The 21,672-nt window shown below is 34.5% G+C and overlaps 1 protein-coding gene and 1 long non-coding RNA gene across 2 annotated transcripts in view; one reads left to right on the top strand and one right to left on the bottom strand.

Annotated features, from left to right (window-relative positions):
- Btbd1 (BTB domain containing 1) overlaps nucleotides 1-19,265 on the top strand; it is a 36,777-nt gene extending 17,512 nt beyond the window's left edge. The window contains exons 4-8 of the mRNA XM_046438361.2: nucleotides 1,052-1,249; nucleotides 4,529-4,721; nucleotides 11,782-11,869; nucleotides 16,495-16,641; nucleotides 17,431-19,265. Of these exons, the coding sequence (XP_046294317.1) occupies nucleotides 1,052-1,249; nucleotides 4,529-4,721; nucleotides 11,782-11,869; nucleotides 16,495-16,641; nucleotides 17,431-17,589 (785 nt within the window). The 3' untranslated portion in view covers nucleotides 17,590-19,265. The remainder of the gene's footprint in view (nucleotides 1-1,051; nucleotides 1,250-4,528; nucleotides 4,722-11,781; nucleotides 11,870-16,494; nucleotides 16,642-17,430) is intronic.
- The window catches only part of LOC131423993 (uncharacterized), a 34,638-nt gene that overhangs the window by 10,364 nt on the left and 2,602 nt on the right, over nucleotides 1-21,672 (bottom strand). The window contains exon 2 of the long non-coding RNA XR_009226312.1: nucleotides 15,838-16,011. This is a non-coding gene — a long non-coding RNA (uncharacterized LOC131423993). The remainder of the gene's footprint in view (nucleotides 1-15,837; nucleotides 16,012-21,672) is intronic.

The raw sequence follows: 21,672 nt of genomic DNA, 5'->3' as shown, positions 1-21,672 counted from the left end.
CTTCACACTCATTGTCCTGCAGTGCTCCTCTTTCTGGCTTACTTCCCCACATCCTTCAATCTTGATTCATATGAGGCCTTCTCAAACCATGCTATTTAAGATGTTTTTGACACCCTTACCTTGCTATTTTTACGCATATGTATTTAACACATAATTTACTTCTGTGTATTTAATCTGCTTCTCCCCAAAAGAGTGTAAACTCCATAAAGGCAAGGATTTTTAATTTCTTATTCAACAATAAATCAGTGCCTGGAAAAAATATTTGCAGAATGAATGAATGAATTGTAATCCGTAAACTTTATAAATTTATGTGATAACTTGGAAGCTTTTTCTGTGGCTCATTCATTATTAATTATATTTGGGATATTTGAATTTGCTAAATAAATAGCATGAATATACAAAGAGATATCATATCTAAACTTGCATATATGGTGAGTAATAAATTGAATGTTATTGAATGTTAAGCTGGGTGTGGTGGTGCATGCCTGGAATCCCAACTGCTTAGGGAGGTTGAGTCAGAAGAATCCCATTTGAGGCCAGTGCACAATTTAGAGCCTGTCTCAAAAATTAAATTTTAAAAAAGGGCTGGGGGTGTAGCTCAGTGGTGGAGCATGCATGTGTAAGGCCCTGGGTTTCAACCCCCACTACCAAAAAAATCTGAATGTTAACCTTACACCAATTTCTTTTAAAAAAAGCTTTTTTTGTTGTTGTTGTACTGGGTATTGAACCCAGAGATGCTTTACCACTGAACTACATCCCCAACCCTTTTATTTTTTAGACAGAGTCTTTGCTAAGTTGCTGAGGCTGGCCTCAATCTTGGGATCCTCCCGCTTTTATTCAGCTTTCTCAATTGCTGGAATTATGGGTATGTGCCACCATGCCTGGCTATTTTAAGATATAGAATATTTTAAGGCATAGAATCTATGGTTTTAATTATGTAACCTATTTTTTCATTGAGGTTTAAATACTTTGTATGAGCATGTCTATCAATATTGCTTTGTTAGAGAACAAAATATTCCTTATTTGATTTATTTTTGTATTTTATTTATAGACACACTCTGTGCTGTTCTAGAAAGAGACACGCTTAGTATTCGAGAAAGTCGACTTTTTGGAGCTGTTGTACGCTGGGCAGAAGCAGAATGTCAGAGACAACAATTACCTGTTACTTTTGCAAATAAACAGAAAGTTCTAGGAAAAGCACTTTCCTTCATCCGGTTCCCACTGATGACAATTGAGGAGTTTGCAGCTGGTAAGGCTATCACTTCACTAAAGGCCTGTTTAAAACTATTTTAATAATCAGTCTCCCTGTGCAAGAATGCTTACTGACTTCCAATTTAATTCCAGTGTTTTCTGAGAATATATTCTATATCTTTTCACTTATTTGAAGTTTGTTGAGACTTGCTTTATGGCCCACCGTGTGGCCAGTTTTAATAAAAACCCATGTATACTTGAGAAGAATGTATTCTGGGTTATTGGGTAGAGAAAAGTATGAACAGTCCTACACCTCTTAAATAAATTGAATAATCCTATATCTATGAAAAAAATATACTAGTGATATACAGATTTTCTATATATCTACTGTTTTTCTTTTTGTTTCTTATGCAGTTCCTAAGAAGTAAGTTAATAGTTTTGGTTGAGAAAGTCTCTCTTTTTGGTTTCATAAGTTTTTTTTCTTTGTGTATTTTGAAATTATATCATTAGATGCAAATTTAGGATTGCTACATTATTATTATTTACTCTCTTTATGATATATTCCATTTTAAATCTAGTAAAATTTCTTGTTTTAATGTTTTTTCTGATATTGATAGTTTTACCTGGCTTTTTTTTTTTTTTTAAGATTTTTCAAAAGGTGGACACAATATCTTTATTTATTTTATTTATTTATATGTGGTGCTGAGGATTGAACCCAGTGCCTTACATATGCAAGGCAAGCGTTCTTCTGCTGAACTATAACCCCAACCCCTTTACCAGGCTTTTTTAAAAATTGAATTTATATATTCTGTATTTTCTCCATCCTTTTATTTAGCTTTGTTTTACATTATCTGTTTATTTTAGGTATCTCTTATAGACTACATTTTTTAAAACACCCAGTCTGACCAACAAACCTAGTTATTTGGAATATTTGATTGTTCTACCTTTATATATAGAGAGAGTTGCAGATAGATACAACACCTTTATGTTATTTTTTATGTAGTGCTGAGGATTGAACCCAGTGCCTCACACATGCTAGGCAAGCACTCTACCACTGAGCCACAACCCCAACCCTATTCTACATTTAATTACTGATATATTTGGACTTATATTGACCATCTTGCAATTTTTTTTTTCCATTTGTCTCCTCTTCCTCCCTTTCTTCCTTCCTTCTCCCTCCCTATCCACTATCTTCCTATGTTCTTTCCTCTTCCTTCTTTCCTTCCTTTCTCATTTTGGAAGAACCAAGTGATTTTTTTGTTTCTTTATTTTTCTTCTCTGTTTGCTTATTAAACATTTTTGTGTTGTTATTTTAGTGGATTACCCTTGATAGATAATATTTTTTTAAAAAATTCTTACTTGGTTTTAAATGTAAAATTTCCACTAGAACCTGAATAACTAACTATATTTAACTCTCTCAGCCTTTGATGCTACTGTTAACATGTATTTTGAATCTTTATATATTTTAAAAGCCCTTAAGATATAGTATTATTGTTTTAAAGGTCAGTAACCTAGCGCTGTGGGTTATGGCTCAGTGGTAGAGCGCTTGCCTAGCATGTGTGAGGCACTGGGTTTGATCCTCAGCACCACATAAAAATAAAACAAAACAAAACAAAAAGTCAACCATTTAGATTTACAAATATATTTGCCCTTTTTGGTACTTTTCATTTTTATCTATGTTGCCATGCTTCTACCAGAATTCCTTTAGAACAGGTGTGATACAAACAGATTCTTTCACTTTTTTTTTTTTTTTGGTCTAAAAATATCTTTTATCTTACCTTCAGTTTTGGGAGGATGTGCTTTTGGATAGAGAACTTCAGCAGTTATTTATCTAACATTTGAATATATAATTCTGTTCTCTTTTGGCTTCCATTGTTTCTAGTAGGAAGTGTAATTATTGCTTTTTGAAAAGTATACTTTTTCTCTGGGGTTTTTAAGGTTTCACATTATCTTTGGTCTTTAGCAGTTTGATGATGATATGCCTAAGTATATCCTTTTATATGATTTCTTGAATTATTTATTTTGTTTTTACTGCTCTATTAATAGTTACTTTGCTTTCTTTATGTAGTTACATGTTTTTCATGACCTAAAGATGACTTTTTTTCAACTAAGGAAATTTTTTCCTATAGGCTTGAGTTTTTGTGTCATCCTATTTATTATTTCTTTAGGACCACTAGTTGGCTGCATATTGATCTTTGCTTTTTAATCATGTTTTTTGTTTGTTGGTTTTTGGTACTGGGGATTAAACCCAGGGGCACTTAACCACTGAGCAACATCCCAGCTGCATTTTACTTTTATTTTGAGACAGGGCCTTGCTAAGTGCTGAGGCTGTCCTTGAACTTGTGATCTTCCTGCCTCAGCCTCCCAAGTTACTAGGATTACAGCCCTGCACCTGGCTTTTATCATGAATTTTAAACATTTTAATCCTTTTCCTTAGTTCTTTTCATTCTGAGAGAGAGGAGTGTTCATCCTCACCAGGTCTGGCATGCCAATATATTTTGTGTGTGATATTTAAAAGTTTTTTTTTTTTTTTTCAATTTCAAGTTTTAAAATCATGGGGCTGGGGATGTGGCTCAAGTGGTAGCGTGCTCACCTAGCATGCGTGAGGCACTGGGTTTGATTCTCAGCACCACATAAAAATAAAATAAAGATATTATGTCCACCTAAAACTAAAAAATAAATATTAAAAAAATAAAAAATAAAAATAAATAAAACCAGAAGAGTTTCCTAAACCAAATTTTTAGTGTTTTGAAGTTTATTACTTCAGTTGCTTTTACTGGCTTTGGAAGGGATCTCCTGAAACCTTTTGAGGAACAGCATTTATTCCAGGATAAGTTTAAGGCATTGGAATTTTTTTTTCTTAGAAACTGTGAATGGAACAAGCAGAGCTTATATAGTATGCTACTTCCACAGCTCTTTGGATCTTAGCTCTTACTTTATAATGAACATCTAAAATCTGGAAATAAGGCACTATTCCTTGTCTGTTGCTGAATATATTCCATTGTTCAGATGGTAGCCTCAGATTGGCATTAGGTGAGTAACTAGCTGCCCTTGTAAGTAGTTCCCCATCATAGAGAATGATTCTTTTCTGGTGAACAAAAGTCTGTGGCACTCTGAGGAGTTGAGTGGATAGAAAAATCCAGAGATCTTTCTGTTTACCACAGGGTTTCATCATTTACATTCTGAATTTTTTGAAGCTTCAAATATATGTTAACATTACATATGCTAAGATTTTTCTGTTCTTACTTGACATCTTCTAGAATTGAATTCATGTTACTTAGTGGAGTATTAGTTTGAAATCACATGGCTTTTATTGAGATTTATATTTTTGTTTCAGGTCCTGCTCAATCTGGAATTTTGTCAGATCGTGAAGTGGTAAATCTCTTTCTTCATTTTACTGTCAATCCTAAACCCCGAGTGGAATACATTGACCGACCACGGTGCTGCCTTAGAGGAAAGGAATGCTGCATCAATAGATTTCAGCAAGTAGAGAGCCGGTGGGGTTACAGCGGAACAAGTGATCGAATCAGGTATCTATCATGTTGTGGATTCAAGTGGGTGGGGTAGCAGTTAGGGGTTAAGTTAATGAGTCAGGAAGTCATTAAGACACCCTGTTTCTTCACTGAATTATGAGCACTGGTCATCTCTTGGGGTTTAAAAAAAAAAAGCTTGAAAGGATTGGGTTGGTCCTTCTGTTACATAAAGTCTGTTTGGATCACCATTGCTGGTGAGTTGAGGTCTAGCCTCCAGTTGATCTAACACTGTTGTTACAGAATTAAGGTTAATTTTAATCAGTTTAACTTTATTAAGCTTAGTATAAGGTTTTTCTTTGAATAGATGTTACATGGACATATCTCTTTAAATGGGGGGAAATAAAGAATCATGAAAACACATACATAAAATCCTGTTGAAGAATTTATCTTTACTCTTCTGTATTTAGGTTAAATGTAAAAATAGAATCATTATCAATTTTGATAAAACATGCCTTTTGAATTTTCAGCTATTTAATAGCACTTTGTTATACAACTAGAAATTAATAACTTTGTAAAGTAAACCTCTAGTTGAGGGGGGACTGTTATAACTTTTGGGTTAAGACAAATTCAAAATGCATTCGTAGCCATTTATTACTCATTTATAAGAAGAATATATACTATATATAAAACCTTAGGGAATAACGACAAAGCTGCACACAAAAAGTAATGATTAACTACTTTTAGCAAATAAATTAGAGAAGAAATAAATGACCTAGCATTCAATCCCAGAAGTTAGAAAAGGAATATTAAAAGAACCCTAGAAAAGAGAAATAGGTAAATATAAAGAAATTAGTGGATTAAAAATAGGATTGATAAGTCCATAAGCTGATCCTTAAAAAGATGAATAAAAATAAATAAACCTCTGGCAGAGGTAATTAAAAAATTCATAATTAGAAATCAAAATGGGAATATAGTCAATTGCTGAGATTTTTACTTTAATTCTGGGTTTACTCTGTGCTAATAAATTGAACATCTTGATGGAATGGATCATTTTATAGGCAAATATAAATTATCAAAATTGACTGAAGAGGAAAGCCTGAATAGACCAATTACCATGGAAGGAATTAAAAGTTATCAAAGAACTGTCCCTTCACAAGGTTTTTACAGGTGAGTTTTTACCAAACATTCAAGGATCAGATAATTTCCTTGAGCATTAAAAGAAGAAAATTCTTCTTGGTTAATTATTAAAGGAAGCATAACCTTTCTATAGGAATCTGATAAGACAAAAAAAATTCTAGGTTCACTTCACTTACTATGTAGAACAAATTCTGTATAAAATATTAGCTATTTAATCTGACAGTTCCTTAGAAAAGCAATATTATATAAGCATATTAAATAATTTATTTGAAAACTGGAAAAATCGCTCAATGTTAGGAAATGTATTAATATAACTCATCCAAGTAGCATACCAAAAGATAAATAATTTGATTTCAATAGATGTCAAAAAGGTTTTTGATAAAAATCCCCCCCCTTTTTTTTAACATATAACTATAATAGATGAAGTCTAAAAGAATGTTTCTTTACTACAATAGGCTATTGAAGCCTAAAGATAGGGATACCTACTGTATCTGCTATTTTTCATTAGTTTTACTGTAATTCTGAATTGTTGCAGTCATAAAGGATAAAGAATTTAGAGCCTTGAATATTGGAAAGGAAGAGGCCTTTCTCACAACTCCATCAAATCTGATTATTATAATAAATATTTTTGTAATTTCTCTTTTATTAACCTGAAATGAAATTCATAGAATGCTTCAAATATTTTTTTAAATTTGATAAATGGCCAAGTTATAATATGAAGAAGAAGTAAATGTAATTGGTAGTAAAATTAAATATGTAAACATGATTTGATTGTGTAGACTAAAGTAACTTGATACAGTACATATGTATCATCATGATGAGATGGCTTCAGCTGCAGGGTATAGGTGTAGTATGTTAATTGTCTCACATACCAAGGTTCTAAATAAAACATTTGAGTTAGTCCTGTAGATTCTCATTTCCGTATTTGTGAACTCACCTGCTGGCTAAAATTTGTTACTCTAATATCAATACTCAGAGTGATTTCTTAGATATTTTCAGCCAAAGATTTGAGTTGTCAGTCCAGCATGTTCTCAGGAGAGATGAGACTTCACAAACTTTCCTACAGGATGAAGAAGGTGGGACAGTGCACTTAATGCAACAAACTGGGTCTTGGGCCAATTAGATGGGGTTTGAATCCCAGCTATGGCACCTGTTAGTGAGGTAGCCTCAAGCAAGTTACCTAACACTGCTGAACTTCATTTTGTCTTTTGAATGAAGAACGTACAATCTACTAGGATGCCTTGTTTTTAGGATTCAAGTTTATAACGTATGTGAGGGGTATGTGTGTGTGAATACACATATGGGTAGTTTGTGTGCATATATACATATGTATACACATACATACACATGTGCGTATAATTTCCCTGGTAGCAATGGTTTAGTATTTGGTAATTCTGTGTGTACAGTAGCTTTGTAGAACATAACTACCACAAATAATGAGAACAGACATAAGATTTCCTCTATTTTTGTGGTAGTTGCCTCTTGTAAAAATCCATGAACATTAAAATTACACTAAAAATCTTTGATTTATAAATAAAATGGAATTAGGTTCAAGGTTTATAGTTTATCACCTACATGAATTCTGGCATGACACTCGCCGAATAGTGGGTGTTGAATCCAGGGGTGCTGTATTACTAAGCACATCCTTTTTTGTTTTTGAAATACCATCTCACCGAGTTGCTGAGATTCTCCAAGTTGCCCAGGCTGCCCTTGAACTTGTGATATCCCTGCCTCAGCCTCGGTATAACACTTTTTGAAAGTTGATTGGGATTCTTTGTTATAGGGGACTGTTCTGATTATTATAGAAAATTGGCTGCTTGGCTGGTAGTGCCCCTAAATTTGTGTAAGAGAGTGTGCCTCCTTGGAGGTAGAACTCTTTTTAAAGAGATTAGTTGGTCCACTTAACGTCAGGATCAGCTAAAAAAACAATTAGAATCAATAAAAGAGAACAGTGGCCAACTTATAAAATGTATATTTGAAAACTGTTGTTTCTGTATGTTATCAAAATTTAGTCACAAAGATACAAATAATGGTGGTAATTGTACAATGATGTGAATGTACTTAATACCACTGAACTGTACACTTAAAAATGGTTTAATTGAGCTGTGGTGGCAGATACCTGTAGTTCCAGTTACTTGGGAGGCTAAGGCAGGAGGATCCCAAGTTCAAGGGCAGCCTGGGCAACTCAAAATAAAACAAATAGGGTTGGGGATGTAGCTCAGTAGTAGAACACTTACTAGCATGGGTTCAATCCCCTGTGCCACCAAAAAAGAAAAAAAAAAAACAGGTTAAAGTGGTACATTTGCGTATATTTTACCACAGCTATAGTATTGAATGAATATTTTATTTCATATTTTATTATAATCTCTTATATTAGTATATTATTTATTATATTGAATATTACTATAATATTGTGAATAACCCCATTCACAATAGTAACATAATATAGAGTCTCTCTATGAAGGACTAGAGAACTTCAGCTTGAATCAGACTTTGATAAGGACAGCGTCTTCCACATTATCTTGTGTATGTTAGCCAATTCCTTTTAGAGGTCACATGTTTTTGATAGGTGGAAATAGCTTGGCAAAATACAAATCTGGAAGAGTAAATTTTCTTTAAAAAAACAGTGATACAGACCACACATAAAGAAGTATTATAGATCTATAAGAAGTTAGTGTTGAATGGAACAGACTAAAGTTCAAAAACCAACCTAATATTAATGAGCTTAATATCATACAGCTAAGGAAAGAATTAACTACTAGGAAAAAAAAAGTTAGATCCTTACTGATCCCATGTACCAAATTCATGTTAATTAAAACTTTATAAATGAAAATACTGGAACAGATGTGTCTTTACTATAAGGATTAGGTAGGTGACTTTATATTTGGCATAAATCATAATTTGGCTACAAATAATTGAAAAAATTTTTGTTAAAAATTACCATACAGGTCTGGGGATGTGGCTCAAGCGGTAATGTGCTCATCTGGCATGCGCGCCGGGGCGCTGGGTTTGATCCTCAGCACCACATAAAAATAAAATAAAGATGCTGTGTCCACCGAAAACTGAAAAATAAATATTAAAAAATTCTCTCTCTCTCTCTTCTCTTCTCTTCTATCTTAAAAAAAAAAAAAAATACCATAAAGTTAGAACATAAATGACAAATGTGAAACTTTTTGTAAGGGATATTACCAACAAAGCATAAGTAACTGTATATAATGTGCATTACAAAGATAAACTCACCAGTATAGAAAATAGAGAAAAGCACGTGAGTGGATGTTTCTTTTTTTTTTTTTTTTTTTTTTTTTTAGAGAGAGTGAGAGAGATAGAGGTAGAGAGAGAGAGAATTTTTTTTTTTTTTTTTTTTTTAATATTTATTTTTTAGTATTTGGCGGACACAACATCTTTGTTTGTATGTGGTGCTGAGGATCGAACCCGGGCCGCACGCATGCCAGGCGAGCGCGCTACCGCTTGAGCCACATCCCAGCCCCGAGTGGATGTTTCATTAATGAAAAAATCTAAGGGGCAGAGAGCATATAAGCAAAAGTTTTACGTAATTACTAATCAAATGGAAATGGAATTTGTCAATTATCATTTTCTCAAAGGCAAGAGGAAATTAATGGTAATGATACAAGTGAGATAGAAATGATCTGTGCTCTGGGGCATAAAGTGTTAATCTTACTAGGAAGCAATCTGACAATATTTATTTAAAGCCTTAATGCCTTTTATTTTTACCAACAATTCTAAGCATTTATTCTAAGAAAATAATGATGGCTTTATAAAATGACCTAGCTGTAAACCATGGCAATATCATGTAGTAATTATAATAACTGCAAATAACTTTATTCAATAAGAGATTGGTTAGATATAGTAAATCAGTAGTCATTTTTTACTGTTTTACATGAAAAAGAGGTATGTGTACAAAATATCTGTGTGTGTGTATATTATGTGTCTCCTAAGATGATTTTTAATATATATGTTCATAGGAATAAGTCTGAAAAAGAAATGTAAAGAGTTAACAAGGGTTATTTCTGGATATACAGATGCTCTAAAATTTTCCTTATTTGTTTAGCTGAATTTTCAAGGTTTTTTGTTTGTTTGTTTGTGCTAGAGATTGAACCTGGGGCTTCAAGCATGCTGATAAACAAGAGCTACATCACGGTCTATTTTCTGGATTTTTTTTTTTTTTTTTTTTTTTTTTTTAGTATTTATTTTTTAGTAGTAGTTGAACACAATACCTTTATTTTATTTATTTTTATGTGGTGCTGGGGATCAAACCCAGGGCCTTGCACGTGCTAGGTGAGCATTCTACTTCTGAGCCACAACCTCAGCCCCTGGATTTTATATATATATATATATATATATGGTTATAGTTGGACACAATACCTTTTTTTTTTATTTATTTTTATGTGGTGCTGAGGATTGAACCCAGGGCCTCGCACGTGCTAGGTGAGCACTCTACTGCTGAGCCACAACCCCAGCCCTTTTTTCTGGATTTTTGAAAATAGAATTTATTGATTTGTATACTCTTAAAAAAATATTACAGATGGGTGCAGTGGCACATGCCTATAGTCCCAGTGATTCAGGAGGCTGAGGCAGGAGGATTGCAAGTTCAGAGCCAGCTTCAACAACTTAGTGAGGCCCTAAGCAACTCAGAAAGACCCTGTTTCTAAATAAAGAAAAGGACTGGGGATGTGGCTCAGTGGTTAAGCACCCCTGGGTTCAATCCTTGATACCATAAACGTAAACTATTACAAATAATTTTGGGAAGAGGGGGCGTAGTGCTGGGGATTGAACTCTCTCACGTGCTGAGCAAACACTCTACCACTGAGCTATTTGCAGTTTTTTAAGGTGGTCTTTTACACTGTAGAGCATGATAATTAAAGAGAACTGAATTTGATCCAAGCAGATGTGGAGATGTGTCCCACTCAGTTCTGCCACACTTTTTGATTTGGGCAAGTTAATCTCTCTAAACGTCAGTTTCTTTCTTTCATTCTTTCTTTCCTTTTTTTGTTTTTTGTAAGGGGTTTTACTATTTTGTCTAGAATGGTGTCAAACTTGTAGGACCAAACAATCCTTTTACCTCGGCCTTCCATGTGAGTGGGACTACAAGTGTGTGTCACCTAACATGGCTAAAATCTGTTTCTTTAGCCTCAGGAATTTAGGATAATAAAAATAGTACAGGAAGCTAGTGTTGTATAGAGCTGTTAGGATGATTATAGGAAGTAAGTATTGTAAGAGCTGAAACTCGGGGCCTGGTATATTAGGAAGTACTCATTAAGTGGTGCTGGTATGCTGGTAGTAATGATAATGGAAATTGTGGCTGAAAATGTTGAGAATTACTTGTTTTGAATCACAGATTATCTCAGTTCCATATGTACTTAGTTAAGAAAAATTAATAAGAAATATTAATTACTTCATTTTATAAATGTATAAAAACTGACACTTAGGATCAAACTGCTAATAATTGCTAATTATTATAGGTATGGAATCCTTATTCAAATCCACCTGTTTGAATTAGGTCCTGTCTCCAGCCCCTCTACTATCAGAATTATTTGTTACAGCAGCCTGCTTCCTTCATAACTCTTAACCACAATTTATAATGATTGCTTATTAGGCCACAAAGCCAATAGGTATAGAAGCTGTGTGCTGTTGACCATTATTCCCCGTTGCCAAGCCCAGAACCTAAATACAGTAGGCCCTCAGTAAATATTTATTGAGATAATTGTCCTAGTTTGGAATGCTGGGGCTTCAGATTCTGCTTAAGATCCTGTTAAATTCATATTCCAGAAAGATTTTTTTGTTGTTGTTATTATTGGTTTGTTTTAAGTAAACACGTTATTTCCGAAGATAATCAACTTGTGATAGTTTTCCTTTTTATAAGCAAAACTAGATGTTCCAAGTAACACTTGAAAAAATTATAAACCTTCAGAATAAGAACACTTACAGAATTGTTATTTTATATTCGGTTTCTCCCTCGTAGGTTCACAGTTAATAGAAGAATCTCTATAGTTGGATTTGGCTTATATGGATCTATTCATGGTCCCACGGATTATCAAGTGAATATACAGGTACTATTTCCCTCCATAATTTATCATTTTGAAATGTAACAAACATGTAATCTTACAGTAAAATATTCTCTTGGCAGGAGTCCAGATTTTAGAACGATTATCAAAGGAATTAGAAAGCCCATTATTAGCATTTTTAGCCTAGAGATTTATTTTACAGTTGTTCTAAAAAATCTGGTTTCAAAAAAATAAAGGTCCTTCATTGAAGCATTTAATGTTAACAGGAGCGCTCCTTTGTCCAGGAAACCCATTAGTACTTCCTGCTGTGCATTAACTGTCTTAAAATGTCTTTCTGCTTTTTTCGTGATATTTTGAACTTTAGGGCCTTGAAACTATCTCATTACTTCCAGCTACTATGAACACCTCTTCACTTATCAGACCCTCCCTCATTCTTTAGGTCTACTATACTTGATTCTTTCAGACAGGGCACTATTACCTAATCTGGAAAATACCTCTTTCTTCCCGTATCTTATTAATAAACCAGTGTTCTTTTGATTCCATACCCCTTTTAGCAAGATTATTTTTGAAAACATATTTGCAAACTAATAGGCAGTACTGGATTTTGTATACATAAATGAAAACAGAATATAAGAAAAGGAAGTAAAAAATGTTTCAACTCTTGTTTATCAATAGAAAATTTCTGCCCTCTCTGAAATGTTACTAGCGTCATTTTTCATAGTAAAAACTTTGGTAAACTTTGTGATCAGAATGCATTATTGGCTTTTAAAATACTAGCTTTATACTTTGTGACTATAACAGTTCAAAGATCTGGTTCAGTGACAGCTAAAAATGATACCTCACACCCTCAAAAGAGACAGACCTTGCTTCAAATGGAAGATTGCATTAGTCACTGTACTAACCAAATCATTATACTCATTTTCTAATCCTATCCACTAAGGTTTCTAATGAACTTCACTTGATAAATTTATATCATTCATGTGAATTTGTTGTTGTCACATACCAGTTAGAAAGTTATATTTTTTAATAAACAGGTTTTAGACTCACTGAATTATTTATTTGTAAGGTTTTTCAACAGGTTAGAAAAGTAATTTCCATGGTGTTTTTTTTGTTTTTGTTTTGCAGTACAAGTATCAAATTTAGTGGAACTCTACCACTAAGCTGCATCTTGGCCCTTTTTTATTTTGAAATAGAATCTTGCTAAGTTGCTGAGGCTACTGAGAATTTGTGATTCTCCCATTTCAGCCTCCCAATTAAATGGGATTCCAGGTGTGTGTCACCACATCCAGCTTAATTCCATGATGTTTAAGTACAGAAAAGCCTCAGCAAATCTTTGAAGAGTATTAAAAAAAAAAAAAGATTTTTGCATTTATTCCCCATTGCACATTATATACATTATGAAGTCTTAAGAGCCTGTCTAGTAGAATCCCTAAGCCCAGTTTAGCAGATTGGATAATCTGCAGGCCTGGGGTGGTGGGGTGGGCAGGAGCAAGGGGAGCCAGGGCTCCACTGTGAGTCTCTTTGATTCTAAAACCCCATCCTCCCTTTAGCATACTTCATGTATTACCTAAGATACCAGACACCTCACACCTCACCAGGGTGTTTGGGTTATAGGTATATTAAAATGATGAAGTCTAAATACTATGAATAAAATTACTAGAAATGGAAGTTCTCTTTATTTTCTTAACCCTGTAGCTAGTCTTCTGTACTAGAAACACTACTTCTAATTCCCTATTGCTTTGTGACAGAAGTGGCAAACAAATGCCTCCAGGGCTTGGGCAGATAATTTTAGTGGAGACAGCTGGCCTGGTACAAGAGCTAACAGGGATAAGCAGGGAAATGAATTGTTTAAAACACTACTTAGTTCCTATTAGTAGTTGCAATGTGATAATAAAAGCCTGAGGATGCTAAGAAGCCAGAAGTGTGGATTTTTATATGAAATCTCCATCTTCCATTTTTAGTGTTAATCAATAATTTAAGGGCAGGGAAAGTGGCTCAAGCGGTAGCACGCTCGCCTGGCATGCATGCGGCCCGGGTTCGATCCTCAGCACCACATACAAAGATGTTGTGTCCGCCGAAAAACTAAAAATAAATATTAAAATTCTCTCTCTCTCTCTCTCTCTAAAAAAAAAAAAAAAAAAATAATAATAATAATAATAATTTAAAATCTTTACAAACACTCACACCATGAAGGCCAAACAAAGCTAGTCTGAAACTAAATTCTGGTTCTTAACCAATTTACAATCTTTGCCTTAACTTTGTAGGCAAGGCCCATTCCTCTAAATCAGTATGTTTCTTCTATATTAGTAAGTTTGAAACAGGAGTATATAATAGAAACACCTAGGGGCATTTTCATAATACCTATCCTGGGTCCTTATTCCCAGAGATGAGGTATTGAAAGAATAGTATGAACTGTTAAGTAGAAGGTATGGACATAACTGATGGCATTTTGTTGTAGAAGTTAGTTGTCTTCACATGTTTGTTTTGTGGAGAGGCACTTTACCTTACACTTCAAAAGGAGAGCCATGTACTTCTTAAAACACACCTTTGGCAGTATTCTTTTACAGTGATGAAGATCAAACCCAGGGCTTTGTTCATTCTAAAGTGCTCTAACATTGAGTATACTCCAACCCTAAAACACAGCTTTGGATCAGTTCAGAATACTAGATAAAAGTACCAAAGTCTTGTGTTAACTTTGTGTTAAACATAGCAGTGAGGACATGTTGGTTTGGAAGATTTTAAAACCCATTGACCCACATACACTATATTATTGGCTTATACAATATATTGACTCTGTGGACCATTAAGGAAAGATACTAAGTTTCTAGGACTGTTAAAGTTATGTCATTTAAAGTCTCTCTCACTGCATCTCAACTTCTAGTAGTCCAATAGACAGCTTTTGGAACAGCAAGTCTGTAAGTAGGTTCATGGAAATAGTTGCAAGCATGTGTTGAAAATATATCCATGTACTACTAATAAATGACACTTTATTATTATTGCTTAATGAATTGACATTTTCAAGAGATCTTTGTCTTCATTTTATAGGAGATAAAAAGGTTACGTGAATTTCTTGTTGTCCTGTTTTGGGTGGTTTTAGAGATTGAATCCAGGACCTTTCACATGATGTGCAAATGTTTCCCCACTGAGTTATATCCCCAGCTCATGAATTAGCTTTGAAGTCAGTTAGAACTGCCTGGGTTTGACTCTTACCTCTCTCGCCTACAAGGTGTGATATGGACAGATCTTTCCATTTGCTCATCAGATTTGACAACAAAGTTATTATTATTTTTTTAATATTTATTCTTAAGTTTTAGGTGGACACATTAAAATGTGTCCATTTTTACATTTATGTGGTGCTGAGGATCAAACTCATGCCTTGTGCATGCTAGGCGAGCACTCTACCACTGAGCTACAACCCGCAGCCCGACAATAAAGTTATGATAAATACTTTACAGTTTGGGGAAGACTCTTTGAGATGATACCTGTAAAGTGATGTGGTCATTGCAATAACATGTTGTTGCTGTTGTTTTGTAATTAGGTAAAGCAAGGTTTTCCCAAATGAATGGATAAAACCAAAGCTCAGAGAAGTAAACTGGTTTGTTCTAGACTGCACTGAAAAAGCCAGGTCTTGTGTCTTACTGCTTTTTTCCCAGGCACTATCATATCATGTCTTTGTTTTTGTTTTTTAATTTCAGTTTTTTATTGAACTGTGATAAACACACAGAAAAGTGTTTGTGTTTATAAGGGGCATAAATGGCACAGTTTTTACAAACTGTACATACCTGTGTGACCAGTATCTGATCAAGGAACAGAACATTACCGCACCTGGGGCCTCCTCATGATCTCCCCCGGTTCATCTCCCTGCAGAGTGCCTATTGTCCTGATCTCCCATCACATAGATCGAATTTTGCCTATTTCATTATTACTGGTTTCATCTACCATATGCAGAAAGGCAGATTTTCAAGGGCTGTTCTGCACTTGCTGTTCTCATGTGTGGAAACCCTTGCTCATACCTGGTAAGCTCTGACTTGGGTTTTTAGAATCTGCTCCATGGAGTTTCCCCTCTTGAACAGAAGCAGTTTTTCCTCTGTTTGGCCACTTTGAATTCTGCATGGCTCTTTCTGAATTGGCTGTACCCTGAAGCTCCCAGAAAGCATACTTGATGCCTTGCACAGTGCTTGGCACAGCTGATAGAATGAAATTGAAGGGACAAAATGTTTACATTTTGAACATTCACAAACTTGATACTTCATTTAAGGTCATTTAAACTTTGATTTCAATAAATAACTCTGAAACAGAAAATGCTAAAGGAATTTTCCTAGGGACACAGGTTAGCCAGAAGTAAAGGCTCATTTCCCTCAGACATCTAAAATTAACATATTCTAAAAATCTGCATACCAAGCTGTGTGTGTATCTTTTATGAAAGACCCCCTCTCCTATAACCAGCCCCAGTTAATCAACATTCTCCTCATCCTTAATGTGATGAATAATAAACAGCCATTTTCTGACAGCATGCTTAAAAACCATCATTGGTGGTTAGAGGTTAAGTAGAGAAGGACTAGAACAGAGGTTTAATGGTCTGTTCTGCTACTCTAAAGGCTTCATGTTCTTTTCTACAAAGCTTAAACATAACTTTAACTTAAACATAACTTCTCTTTTAAAAATTACAGATCATTGAATATGAAAAAAAACAAACCCTCGGACAAAATGATACTGGATTTAGTTGTGATGGGACTGCTAACACATTCAGGGTCATGTTCAAAGAACCTATAGAGATCCTGCCCAACATATGCTACACAGCATGTGCAACACTCAAAGTAAGTGTCATTCAGAATGTTCTTGAGGCTGCACTGGTGTAGCTCATGGTTTCACGCTTGAGTGTGTTTTACAATGTTTTAGAAGCTGAAAATCACTGACAGTAGACTCTGTTAAGAAAAGGGGTAAAAGGGCTGGGGCTGTAGCTCAGTGGCAGAGCACTTGCCTAGCATGTGTGAGGCACTGGGTTCGATCCTCAGCATCACATTAAAAATAAATAAAATAATTTTTAAAAAGTGGGGGTGGGGAACTGGGCATGGTGGTGCACACCTAAGATAGAAAGATCTCAAGTTCCAGGCAAGCCTGGGCAACTTAGTGAGACCCTGTCTCAAGATAAAAGAGCTAGGGATTTAGCTCTGTGGCAGAGTACTCCTGGATTCAGTCCCCTAGAAGGAATACGGAAGGAGAAGGAGGGAACACAGAGGAAGGTATCTGGGAGCTAAAATATCCAGCTCCTTTAAGAAGTAAAGGAGCACTTCATTGTATCCTTTCAGCACCCCATTGTATCCTGAAAGAAAAGTTCTTTTTAAAAAGTAGCCCCTTATCTGAGGAAACTGAATATTTGACAGAAGATACAGTAATTGTTTTCTTAAACCTTTTCACTACTCCCCTAATGACTGAGCTCATTGATTAGCTTTTTAGAAAAACTTCATTTTTCATTAAATGCCTCAGCATAAAATTTATATAGGAGCTATAATGAATATTATAGACCATTGATCTAATTACAACATCATAGTAACTTGAGTGCTTATTTAGTGAAAATTGCTAATAAGTCTTTTATTCTCATTTAGGGTCCAGATTCACACTATGGCACAAAAGGATTGAAGAAAGTAGTCCATGAGACACCGGCTGCCAGCAAGACTGTTTTTTTCTTTTTCAGTTCCCCTGGCAATAATAATGGCACTTCAATAGAAGATGGACAAATACCAGAAATAATATTTTATACATAATCTAGCAGTATAATACATCTTGGCTAAATAGTACCGTGCAATCTAGTCTCAAAGTAGAAACACCTGACCACAAAACAATGAGTTTGAGTGTCATGATTATTTATAATTGTAAAATAAGAAACAGTTTAGTTTCTTAGAGAAATTAGAAAAATGTTAATCTAAAGCTCTGCATGATTTAAAGGCAGATTTTCAGTTTTCTTATCACCTTAGGGGAAAAGATAACTGGGTTTAATTGTGTTTAAAAAAAAAAAAAAAGCTCAGCTATTTCAGCTTCATCTTGTATAATTTCATAGATCAGCTAACTTATGGTCTTTCAATAGTTTTGAATTGAAAGATTCTTGTTATTTATAACAGGTTTGTTTTTTTTCTGTTTTTAACTATTTTGAAGGTTAAAGGAGATGAGGTGGGTCAATATTCCTACAGAATTCCTATTAACTCAAGTAACTAATTTCATTCAAGTAACTAATTTCAGAAATTTAAGAAAACTGACTTTATATTTGGGGTTTTGAAATATCTGGTTGTTAGCATTTGGAATAATGCTAAAAATAAGGTCTAATAAATGCCCAGAAAATTTTTCAATGTATTTACAGAAAAGGATATTTTGTAATAGTATAGTAATGCATTACATAGTACAGTTTTACAACAATAAATGGGAGTTTGTATAAATTCACAATAATGTGATATAAACAAAGGATCTAAAGGAATACTCTTAAGACTGAATTCTTTATCACTAAACTGTACCACTGTACCTGTCTATTTGTATGGGGGGGATGCCGCTGATAATTCCCAAGATTGAGATGATGATGGTGATGATGATCAGTTAAACAGACATCAGTTCAACATTGTGATAATCACATTACAGTAAAAAATGGAAGAAAATATGAACATTTCTAACAACTACTTTGGAATTATAGAACTATCCAACAGGATTACTGCTTTCTGTCACATACATAATTCTATCCAAGAAGTAAAATATGTTTAATATTTGTGACTTCATTAACTGGCAGCATCTATATTAGAAGTGGATATGAAGTATATTTGGCAGAATGACATTTATACACTTTTATATAAAGCAGAATTTTAAAATAAAAATGAAATAACATTTTTCCCCTGAAAGTGATTATCTTATTAAAAACTTAAGTGTCATTAAGCTTAAGGCATATCAGATAGTTGTGGAAGATGATTAAAAATTAAAATTCTTTTAAGTATCAACTTAAAAAGAATTTTTTAAAAATAATTAGGATATAAAATTTTTCATCAAAAGTAATATTTTATTTTCAAGAAAGTCGTGAGGTGTGTTGGTTGTTGAGGCCTCTTGAAATTACTGAAGAAAAGGGAAATTTTTCTGTCTTTGATACCATGTTCTTATGGATGTAAACTTCACTTAACTGGAATACCTATGGGATGTGTAGTTCTGGTTAACAAAAGATGAACCGGGAAACAATCTGTAGTAGTGATTATAGAAAGTACTTCTGCCTTAAAAAGTATGATATGCCAGAGACAAGGTAGTGTTTTTGATGTTTGAAGCATTTCATATGCTTCATGTGTTGTACTGAACTATTGTAACTGAATGTAGGCCTGCCTGGGCTGGTACAAAAAATGGAACAGTTTACTGACATTGGGACATCACCTGGAATTTTTAAAAAATAAAAATGTTTATTAACATTTTACTATTATTATTTGTCATTTGTCTTTTAAAATTTGATGTTAGACACCATTTTGGAGCAAAAGTTTTAATTAATTGACTGTAACTTTTAATTTACAGAAGTAATGAAAGACAAAATAGGAATGCTTTTACTGCTGCCTAAATGCAAGTCACAGAAACTACTACATAACAATTACTGCCATCTGTTTCTTGGTCACTTTTTTTTTTTTTTTTTTTTTTTTAGTTATACATGACAGTAGACTATATTTTGACATATCATACATATATGGAGTAAAACTTCCCATTCTTCTGGTCACTTTTTTGTAAACTCAGGTTTTCTCCCCTACTTAAAAAATAGGAAGTAAAGAACAAAGAATGTGAAGAAAGAATCTTGTTTTTCTTAACAGTGTTCTAATCATCTCACAATTGTTTATTAATTATAGTGATATGAGTTGTTACTTAGCCTGTTGAAGGACTTTATTTTATTTTATTTATTTTTTTGGTAGTACTGGAGATTGAAACCAGGCACGCTTTACTACCAAACTATATCCCCAGCCGTTTTAAAAATTTTGAGACAGGATCTCCCTTAAATTACCTGGGCTGGCATCAAATCTGTGACCTTCCTTCTCAGAGAAGCATCCAAATAGCTGGGATCAAAGGTGTGCACCACTAGGCCAGCTACTTTACAAAATACATTCTTGTTTCTCAGCATCAGTGTAAGAATAAGATTACTATACCCATTTCATAGGAAAAAAAATGAATGTTTGAAAAGGTCAGTAAATAGTACTAGATGGAATTTAAGCTCACTTCTATCCCCTAAGCTACAGAGGAGGAAAATGTTGCATCCCCAAAGAATTCCTGATCAATCTGTAGTTAGGGTAGAATATAAATATTAAGAAAGTGTTGATATTCTAGTATCTACCCAACAAATTAAGGTGAATTATTTGCATTATCAAAATGTTTTTGGTCCACATAGTATTATCTGTAGTTTTAAAGGAGGTGGGAATCAAGATCTTCTAGATAGACAATTCTTCTAGAGTGTTAAAATAAGACTTTAAAGTGTGGAATATTACAGAATGTCTGATATTTTTATTTTATTTTTTAGTTGTAGTGACACAGTACCTTTATTTTAATTTTAGGTGGACATATTGCCTTAATTTTATTTTTATGTGGTGCTGAGGATCGAACCCAGTGCCTCACGTGTGCTAGGCAAGTGCGCTACAACTTGAGCCACACCCCCAGCCCCCTTTATTTTATTTATTTATTTTTATGTGGTGCTGAGGATTGAACCCAGGGCCTCGCATGTGCTAGGCAAGTGCTGTACCACTGAGCTACAACCACAGCCCCTAGAATGTCTGATATTTATTTGTTATATACTTCCCTTTCTAGTGTCTTCAAACAGCTTTCTATGTCTTCCAGTTATACAGATTCAAAATCTGGGAATTGTCCTTGAATTTAACAAAAAGCACCCTTCACGGGAGGGAACCATAGCAATCCCAGCTCCAGAGATACATGGAGCATTTATTCTCTTGGCTAATTTACATCCTTCAAAAAAATCCCCTTTTTCTCCATTGGTAAAGCTAAGACAAAATGAAGGTTTTTAAATGGAACTCAAAATTGATGAAGATAAAATGAAAACAGCATAAATACATATGGATTTTCTGCCATTGGGATCATAATCCCCATTTTTTCCTCTGTTAAACAATATTTCTTCCCACTCTGCCCCTCTTTGTCCCCTCTAGAAGCAGAGACTTGGGCAGGAACAACTGGTAGCAAATGGGGCTGATATTTCCTCCTTTCCCTGGCTGGTGTGATAAAGTCCTCAAACCCCCACTCAAGGCACTCTCTGCAGGGACCTCTTTACTTTTCCCATCACCCACCTAGCCACTTGCTAGATACTTTTGATAATCTGCTATCACACAAGTGTCCCCTTTATTTCCATTACAACCTTCAAAGTTCTAATTGAGGAGGTCAGGATTTTGTCTAAAACAAATTCTATAAATGACTGCATTGTAATTCTGGTTCTGCTCTGTGCCCCTCAGTTTTCCCCATGTTAGTACTGAGGGTTGAACTCTAACCTATGCTATGCAAGTACCCTACCACTGAGCTACATCCCCAGCCTCCCCCCACCCTTTTGAGACAAGTGTCCCTCAATTGTCCAGACTGGCCTCAGACTTGTGATCCTCCTACCTTATCCGGAGTAGCTGGGATTACAGGTGTGTGCTGTCATGCTCTGTTGAGTGCCTCAACTCTCAACAGATTTCACAGGAAAGAGTTATGGTTTTTATACCTTGCTCTCACTTTCTTCTGTCCAAACCTTCAGGTGGAGTTGCCTCAGTGTCCAAATGGGCAATCCATCTAAGACGAATTTTCCATTTCCTTCCTTACAGCAATCTTCATCCATTCCTTTCATGACCCCACCATGTCTTTGTTATGTT

This window comes from Marmota monax, unplaced genomic scaffold (assembly GCF_021218885.2).
Source record: "Marmota monax isolate L192 unplaced genomic scaffold, Marmota_monax_Labrador192_F-V1.1 WCK01_AAM20220418_F8-fsc00005, whole genome shotgun sequence".
Classification (NCBI taxonomy): domain Eukaryota; kingdom Metazoa; phylum Chordata; class Mammalia; order Rodentia; family Sciuridae; genus Marmota; species Marmota monax.
The sequence above is the reverse complement of the archived record's forward strand: the minus strand, read 5'-3'. Positions and strand labels throughout refer to the sequence as shown.